The sequence below is a fragment of the Aplidium turbinatum genome, chromosome 3 (assembly GCF_918807975.1).
Source record: "Aplidium turbinatum chromosome 3, kaAplTurb1.1, whole genome shotgun sequence".
NCBI lineage: Eukaryota > Metazoa > Chordata > Ascidiacea > Aplousobranchia > Polyclinidae > Aplidium > Aplidium turbinatum.
The window spans coordinates 11,861,189-11,870,745 of record NC_137474.1 but is presented as its reverse complement, the minus strand read 5'-3'; the positions used below and the strand labels follow the sequence as shown (position 1 = coordinate 11,870,745).

The 9,557-nt window shown below is 36.3% G+C and overlaps 1 protein-coding gene across 1 annotated transcript; it reads left to right on the top strand.

The window, feature by feature from the left end:
* The first annotated feature begins 832 nt into the window (after positions 1-832).
* Positions 833-1,699, top strand: LOC145766550 (uncharacterized). The gene has a single exon (XM_082578271.1). It carries the CDS (start codon positions 854-856, stop codon positions 1,697-1,699), a length of 846 nt encoding a protein of 281 aa, XP_082434397.1. The 5' UTR covers positions 833-853.
* The last annotated feature ends 7,858 nt before the right edge of the window (positions 1,700-9,557 follow it).

Genomic DNA, 9,557 nt, shown 5'->3' with positions numbered 1-9,557 from the left:
AAAGTGTAAAACTGAACTTCAAAGAGTCGTTGGGATGTTCGCTTACTACGCTCGTTGGATACCTCAATTCTCACAAAAGGTACGTCCACTAAACCTCGCAATTACTGAAAACACCTTCCCCTTATCTCAACTGGCGTTACAAGCTTTTGAATCATTAAGACAAGGACTTATGAATACTTGTCTATCGTTTATTCGTGATGACTTGCCCTTTCAAGTTGATTGTGATGCATCTGAACATACAATAGCTGCAACTTTAAACCAAGGGGGGAGACCGGTAGCCTTTTTCTCAAAAACACTTTCAAAATGCGAAAGAGCGTACCCTGTTGTAGAAAAAGAGGCTTTAGCTATAATCGAAGCAGTTAGACGTTGGTGTCACTATCTTCATGGTAAAAAGTTTAAATTAATTACTGATCAACGAGCTCTTTCATTTATGCTTGACCCAACTAGCAAAGGTAAAGTCAAAAATGCCAAAATTCAACTTTGGAGAGCAGAATTGGGTTGCTTCGACTACAGTGTAGAGCATCGGCCAGGAGTCGATAACGTTGCTCCTGACACTCTATTTCGCTCCAAAGTGATCGCTAGCTACTCTCAACAACCCAATCTAAAAGACATTCATCGCCAACTTGGGCACCCGGGAGTTACTCGTCTTTGGCAATTCACTCGTTCAAAAAACTTGCCGTTTTCTCTAGATGATGTGAAAAATGTTTGCAAAAGCTGTCGTTCGTGTTGTGAAGTGAAGCCTCGCTATCACAGCTTGGATAAAAACCAACATTTAATACGTGCCACCAGTCCCTGGGAAAGAATAAGTATCGATTTCAAGGGTCCAGTAAAAGGTGTCAAACCATACATTTTAATGGTTATTGACGAGTACTCTCGTTATCCATTTGCTTTCGCATGCAAAGACCAATCCTCATCAACAGTGTTAAAGTGTTTATCAGAACTTTTTGTACTATTTGGCGTTCCTGGATACGTACATAGTGATAGAGGTTCGGCCTTTATGTCCAATGATGTAAAAACCTACCTTACAAGTAAAGGTGTGGCTACCAGTAGGAGCACACCATATCATCCCACTGGTAATTCACAAGTAGAAAGAACGAATCAAACTATTTGGCAAACCGTACAGTTAATGTTACATGATCGTCAACTTCCACAGGAGAGGTGGGAAGAAGTCCTACCTGACGCTCTACATGCAGCGCGATCATTATTATGCACCAGCACAAATGCTACTCCGCACGAACGTTTTTTTAGGTTTGAACGACGTTCAATGCTCGGGAAGAGTTTACCTGGTTGGTTGCTCCAACCAGGATCTGTCCTGCTTCGTCGGTTTGTCAGGAACAAGGACGAGCCATTAGTAGATGAAGTTGAATTGCTCGATGCGAACCCTAGCTTTGCACATGTTCGATATCCAAATGGCCGAGAATCAACTGTATCGACTACAGACCTTGCTCCTTGTCCGCAAAAAGAAAAACCAGCAGAAGACAACAACGTTACCGCCTCACCCGAACTACTGGATTTAAATTCACAACCTGCACCTGAATCACCAAAGTCCGGACTTGAATCTCCAAAGTCTACACCTGAAAATCCGGTTGTTGAACACTCGCACGAACCGGCCGTGATCGATGTTGAGGTTCCTGCCCTTCGCAGATCCTCTCGGGTACGAAAAGAACCTGACCGATATGGTGCTTATGTGAAACATTGATGTATCTATTTTCTTGAGACAACAAGTATCGAAATTCTAAACATGTTCATAAATCAGCGGGGAGGAATGTAATGATTGCTTGCCTGTAGTTCACCTTGTTTACTCGCTTACATAATCATGTGTGCCTTAGGTAATTGTACGCTTTCTAGTTCTGTACTCTAGCCTTGCCACTGATTCATCTTGCAGTTGTACTGGCAGAACGAGGAGAATAGAATTGTGCAGAACTATGTCTACCGTAGATATATTTAGTTAACCTTATATTTGTTTTGTTTGTTTAGCACGAATTTAAGTTGATTAAAGCCAAGTTATGTTTCTAGTTTGGTTTATATCGTAACACTTTCCAAGGGTGGCAATCCCGTGGTGCGGCAGACGAAGGAAACGCGAGCAGAATGGTTTGAAAATGAGGTAAAAATCTTAGGTAGGCCTATTTAAAAATAAATAGATATTTTGACGTTTATAGACGCCTTCGATTAAGCATCTATAAAAATATTTTTCCGAAATATTTTTCGGAATTTTATTTTTGAATCGTGTTCAGAATTAAATTTACTTTCCAGGGGTGGCAATCCCGTGGTGCGGCAGACGAAGGAAACGCGAGCAGAATGGTTTGAAATTGGGATAATTATCTTACGTATTTAAACATAAATAGAGATTTTGACGTTTATACACGCCTTCCATTAAGCGTCTATAAAAATATTTTCCCGAAATATTTTTCGGAATTTTATTTATTAATCGTGTTCAGAATTAAATTTACTTTCCAGGGGTGGCAATCCCGTGGTGCGGCAGACGAAGGAAACGCAAGCAGAATGGTTTGAAAATGGGGTAAATATCTTACGTATTTAAAAATAAATAGAGATTTCAACGTTTATATACGCCTTCAATCAAGCGTCTATAAAAATATTTTCCCGAAATATTTTTCGGAATTTTATTTTTGAATCGTGTTCAGAATTAAATTTAGTTTCCAAGGGTGGCAATCCCGTGGTGCGGCAGACGAAGGAAACGCGAGCAGAATGGTTTGAAAATGAGGTAAATATCTTAGGTAGGCCTATTTAAAAATAAATAGATATTTTGACGTTTATAGACGCCTTCGATTAAGCGTCTATAAAAATATTTTTCCGAAATATTTTTCGGAATTTTATTTTTGAATCGTGTTCAGAATTAAATTTACTTTCCAGGGGTGGCAATCCCGTGGTGCGGCAGACGAAGGAAACGCGAGCAGAATGGTTTGAAATTGGGGTAATTATCTTACGTATTTAAACATAAATAGATATTTTGACGTTTATAGACGCCTTCGATTAAGCGTCTATAAAAATATTTTCCCGAAATATTTTTCCGAATTTTATTTTTGAATCGTGTTCAGAATTAAATTTAGTTTCCAAGGGTGGCAATCCCGTGGTGCGGCAGACGAAGGAAACGCGAGCAGAATGGTTTGAAAATGAGGTAAATGTCTTATGTAGGCCTATTTAAAAATAAATAGAGATTTTGACGTTTATACACGCCTTCCATTAAGCGTCTATAAAAATACTTTCCCGAAATATTTTTCGGAATTTTATTTTTGAATCGTGTTCAGAATTAAATTTACTTTCCAGGGGTAGCAATCCCGTGGTGCGGCAGACGAAGGAAACGCGAGCAGAATGGTTTGAAATTGGGGTAATTATCTTACGTATTTAAACATAAATAGAGATTTTGACGTTTATAGACGCCTTCCATTAAGCGTCTATAAAAATATTTTCCTGAAATATTTTTCGGAATTTTATTTTTGGATCATGTTCAGAATTAAATTTACTTTCCAGGGGTGTCAATCCCGTGGTACGGCAGACGAAGGAAACGCGAGCAGAATGGTTTGAAAACGGGGTAAATATCTTACGTATTTAAAAATAAATAGAGATTTTGACGTTTATAGACGCCTTCGATTAAGCGTTTATACAAATATTTTCCCGAAATATTTTTCGGAATTTTATTTTTGAATCGTGTTCAGAATTAAATTTCCTTTCCAAGGGTGGCAATCCCGTGGTGCGGCAGACGAAGGAAACGCGAGCAGAATGGTTTGAAAATGGGGTAAATATCTAATGTTATTGAAAATAAATAGAGATTTTGACGTTTATAGACGCCTTCGATTAAGCGTTTATAAAAATATTTTCCCGAAATATTTTTAGGAATTTTATTTTTGAATCGTGTTCAGAATTAAATTTACTTTCCAAGGGTGGCAATCCCGTGGTGCGGCAGACGAAGGAAACGCGAGCAGAATGGTTTGAAAATGAGGTAAAAATCTTAGGTAGGCCTATTTAAAAATAAATAGATATTTTGACGTTTATAGACGCCTTCGATTAAGCGTCTATAAAAATATTTTCCCGAAATATTTTTCGGAATTTTATTTTTGAATCGTGTTCAGAATTAAATGTACTTTCCAGGGGTGGCAATCCCGTGGTGCGGCAGACGAAGGAAACGCAAGCAGAATGGTTTGAAATTGGGGTAATTATCTTACGTATTGAAACATAAATAGAGATTTTGACGTTTATACACGCCTTCCATTAAGCGTCTATAAAAATACTTTCCCGAAATATTTTTCCGAATTTTATTTTTGAATCGTGTGCAGAATTAAATTTACTTTCCAGGGGTGGAAATCCCATGGTGCAGCCGACGAAGAAAACGCAAGCAGAATGGTTTGAAAATGGGGCAAATATCTTATGTATTTAAAAATAAATAGAGATTTTGACGTTTATAGACGCCTTCGATTAAGCATCTATAAAAATACTTTCCCGAAATATTTTTTGGAATTTTATTTTTGAATCGTGTTCAGAATTAAATTTACTTTCCAGGGGTGGCAATCCCGTGGTGCGGCTCACAAAGTAAACACGAGCAGAATGGTTTGAAAATGGGGTAAATATCTTATGCATTTAAAAATAAATAGAGATTTTGACGTTTATAGACGCCTTCGATTAAGCGTTTATAAAAATATTTTCCCGAAATATTTTTTGGAATTTTATTTTTGAATCGTGTTCAGAATTAAATTTACTTTCCAAGGGTGGCAATCCCGTGGTGCGGCAGACGAAGGAAACGCGAGCAGAATGGTTTGAAAATGAGGTAAAAATCTTAGGTAGGCCTATTTAAAAATAAATAGATATTTTGACGTTTATAGACGCCTTCCATTAAGCGTCTATAAAAATACTTTCCCGAAATATTTTTCGGAATTTTATTTTTGAATCGTGTTCAGAATTAAATTTACTTTCCAGGGGTGGCAATTCCGTGGTGCGGCAGACGAAGGAAACGCGAGCAAAATGGTTTGAAAATGGGGCAAATATCTTATGTATTTAAAAATAAATAGTGATTTTGACGTTTATAGACGCTTTCGATTAAGCATCTATAAAAATATTTTCCCGAAATATTTTTCGGAATTTTATTTTTTAATCGTGTTCAGAATTAAATTTACTTTCCAAGGGTGGCAATCCCGTGGTGCGGCAGACGAAGGAAACGCGAGCAGAATGGTTTGAAAATGAGGTAAAAATCTTAGGTAGGCCTATTTAAAAATAAATAGATATTTTGACGTTTATACACGCCTTCCATTAAGCGTCTATAAAAATACTTTCCCGAAATATTTTTCGAAATTTTATTTTTGAATCGTGTTCAGAATTAAATTTACTTTCCAGGGGTGGCAATTTCGTGGTGCGGCAGACGAAGGAAACGCGAGCAAAATGGTTTGAAAATGGGGCAAATATCTTATGTATTTAAAAATAAATAGTGATTTTGACGTTTATAGACGCTTTCGATTAAGCATCTATAAAAATATTTTCCCGAAATATTTTTCGGAATTTTATTTTTTAATCGTGTTCAGAATTAAATTTCCTTTCCAGGGGTGGCAATCCCGTGGTGCGGCAGACGAAGAAAACGCGAGCAGAATGGTTTGAAAATGGGGTAAATATCTTACGTATTTAAAAATAAATAGAGATTTCAACGTTTATACACGCCTTCAATCAAGCGTCTATAAAAATATTTTCCCGAAATATTTTTCCGAATTTTATTTTTGAATCGTGTTCAGAATTAAATTTAGTTTCCAAGGGTGGCAATCCTGTGGTGCGGCAGACGAAGGAAACGCGAGCAGAATGGTTTGAAAATGAGGTAAATGTCTTATGTAGGCCTATTTAAAAATAAATAGATATTTTGACGTTTATAGATGCCTTCGATTAAGCGTGTATAAAAATACTTTTCCGAAATGTTTTTCCGAATTTTATTTTTGAATCGTGTTCAGAATTAAATTTACTTTCCAGGGGTGGCAATCCCGTGGTGCGGCAGACGAAGGAAACGCAAGCAGAATGGTTTGAAAATGGGGCAAATATCTTACGTATTTAAAAATAAATAGAGATTTTGACGTTTATAGACGCCTTCCATTAGGCATCTATAAAAATATTTTCCCGAAATATTTTTCGGAATTTTATTTTTGAATCGTGTTCAGAATTAAATTTACTTTCCAGGGGTGGCAATCCCGTGGTGCGGCAGACGAAGGAAACGCGAGCAGAATGGTTTGAAAATGGGGTAATTATCTTACGTATTTAAAAATAAATAGATATTTTGACGTTTATAGACGCCTTCGATTAAGCATCTATAAAAATACTTTCCCGAAATATTTTTCGGAATTTTATTTTTGAATCGTGTTCAGAATTAAATTTACTTTCCAAGGGTGGCAATCCCGTGGAGCGGCAGGCGAAGGAAACGCGAGCAGAATGGTTTGAAAATGAGGTAAATATCTTAGGTAGGCCTATTTAAAAATAAATAGATATTTTGACGTTTATAGACGCCTTCGATTAAGCGTCTATAAAAATATTTTCCCGAAATATTTTTAGGAATTTTATTTTTGAATCATGTTCAGAATTAAATTTACTTTCCAGGGGTGGCAATCCCGTGGTGCGGCAGACGAAGGAAACGCGAGCAGAATGGTTTGAAATTGGGGTAAATATCTTACCAACTTAAACATAAATAGAGATTTTGACGTTTATACACGCCTTCCATTAAGCGTCTATAAAAATATTTTCCTGAAATATTTTTCGGAATTTTATTTTTGAATCGTGTTCAGAATTAAATTTACTTTCCAGGGGTGGCAATCCCGTGGTGCGGCAGACGAAGGAAACGCGAGCAGAATGGTTTGAAATTGGGGTAAATATCTTACGTACTTAAACATAAATAGAGATTTTGACGTTTATACACGCCTTCCATTAAGCGTCTATAAAAATACTTTCCCGAAATATTTTTCGGAATTTTATTTTTGAATCGTGTTCAGAATTAAATTTACTTTCCAGGGGTGGCAATCCCGTGGTGCGGCAGACGAAGGAAACGCAAGCAGAATGGTTTTGAAAATGGGGCAAATATCTTACGTATTTAAAAATAAATAGAGATTTTGACGTTTATAGACGCCTTCGATTAAGCATCTATAAAAATATTTTTCCGAAATATTTTTCGGAATTTTATTTTTGAATCGTGTTCAGAATTAAGTTTCCTTTCCAGGGGTGTCAGTCTCGTGGTGCAGCAGACGAAGGAAACGCAAGCAGAATGGTTTAAAAATGGGGTAAATATCTTACGTATTTAAAAATAAATAGAGATTTTAACGTTTATATACGCCTTCAATCAAGCGTTTATAAAAATACTTTCCCGAATTATTTTTCGGAATTTTATTTTTGAATCGTGTTCAGAATTAAATTTACTTTCCAGGGGTGGCAATCCCGTGGTGCGGCAGACGAAGGAAACGCGAGCAGAATGGTTTGAAAATGGGGTAAATATCTTATGTGTTTAAACATAAATAGAGATTTTGACGTTTATAGACGCCTTCGATTAAGCATCTATAAAAATATTTTCCCGAAATATTTTTCGGAATTTTATTTTTGGATCATGTTCAGAATTAAATTTACTTTCCAGGGGTGGCAATCCCGTGGTGCGGCAGACGAAGGAAACGCGAGCAGAATGGTTTGAAAATGGGGCAAATATCTTATGTATTTAAAAATAAATAGAGATTTTGACGTTTATAGACGCCTTCGATTAAGTATCTATAAAAATATTTTCCCGAAATATTTTTCGGAATTTTATTTTTGAATCGTGTTCAGAATTAAATTTACTTTCCAAGGGTGGCAATCCCGTGGTGCGGCAGACGAAGGAAACGCGAGCAGAATGGTTTGAAAATGAGGTAAATGTCTTATGTAGGCCTATTTAAAAATAAATAGATATTTTGACATTTATAGACGCCTTCGATTAAGCGTGTATAAAAATACTTTCCCGAAATGTTTTTCCGAATTTTATTTTTGAATCGTGTTCAGAATTAAATTTACTTTCCAGGGGTGGCAATCCCGTGGTGCGGCAGACGAAGGAAACGCAAGCAGAATGGTTTGAAAATGGGGCAAATATCTTATGCATTTAAAAATAAATAGAGATTTTGACGTTTATAGACGCCTTCCATTAAGCATCTATAAAAATATTTTCCCGAAATATTTTTCGGAATTTTATTTTTGAATCGTGTTCAGAATTAAATTTACTTTCCAGGGGTGGCAATCCCGTGGTGCGGCAGACGAAGGAAACGCGAGCAGAATGGTTTGAAATTGGGGTAATTATCTTACGTATTTAAACATAAATAGAGATTTTGACGTTTATACACGCCTTCCATTAAGCGTCTATAAAAATATTTTCCCGAAATATTTTTCGGAATTTTATTTTTGGATCATGTTCAGAATTAAATTTACTTTCCAGGGGTGGCAATCCCGTGGTGCGGCAGACGAAGGAAACGCGAGCAGAATGGTTTGAAAATGGGGTAATTATCTTACGTATTTAAAAATAAATAGAGATTTTGACGTTTATAGACGCCTTCGATTAAGCATCTATAAAAATACTTTCCCGAAATATTTTTCGGAATTTTATTTTTGAATCGTGTTCAGAATTAAATTTACTTTCCAAGGGTGGCAATCCCGTGGTGCGGCAGGCGAAGGAAACGCGAGCAGAATGGTTTGAAAATGAGGTAAACATCTTAGGTAGGCCTATTTAAAAATAAATAGATATTTTGACGTTTATAGACGCCTTCGATTAAGCGTCTATAAAAATATTTTCCCGAAATATTTTTCGGAATTTTATTTTTGAATCATGTTCAGAATTAAATTTACTTTCCAGGGGTGGCAATCCCGTGGTGCGGCAGACGAAGGAAACGCGAGCAGAATGGTTTGAAATTGGGGTAAATATCTTACAAACTTAAACATAAATAGAGATTTTGACGTTTATACACGCCTTCCATTAAGCGTCTATAAAAATATTTTCCTGAAATATTTTTCGGAATTTTATTTTTGAATCGTGTTCAGAATTAAATTTACTTTCCAGGGGTGGCAATCCCGTGGTGCGGCAGACGAAGGAAACGCGAGCAGAATGGTTTGAAATTGGGGTAAATATCTTACGTACTTAAACATAAATAGATATTTTGACGTTTATACACGCCTTCCATTAAGCGTCTATAAAAATATATTCCCGAAATATTTTTCGGAATTTTATTTTTGAATCGTGTTCAGAATTAAATTTACTTTCCAGGGGTGGCAATCCCGTGGTGCGGCAGACGAAGGAAACGCAAGCAGAATGGTTTTGAAAATGGGGCAAATATCTTACGTATTTAAAAATAAATAGAGATTTTGACGTTTATAGACGCCTTCGATTAAGCATCTATAAAAATATTTTCCCGAAATATTTTTCCGAATTTTATTTTTGAATCGTGTTCAGAATTAAGTTTCCTTTCCAGGGGTGTCAGTCTCGTGGTGCAGCAGACGAAGGAAACGCAAGCAGAATGGTTTAAAAATGGGGTAAATATCTTACGTATTTAAAAATAAATAGAGATTTCAACGTTTAT

Bases quoted from the DNA above. Each gene is read 5' to 3' on its own strand.
- LOC145766550 (XM_082578271.1), top strand. From the start codon at position 854: ATGGTTATTGACGAGTACTCTCGTTATCCATTTGCTTTCGCATGCAAA.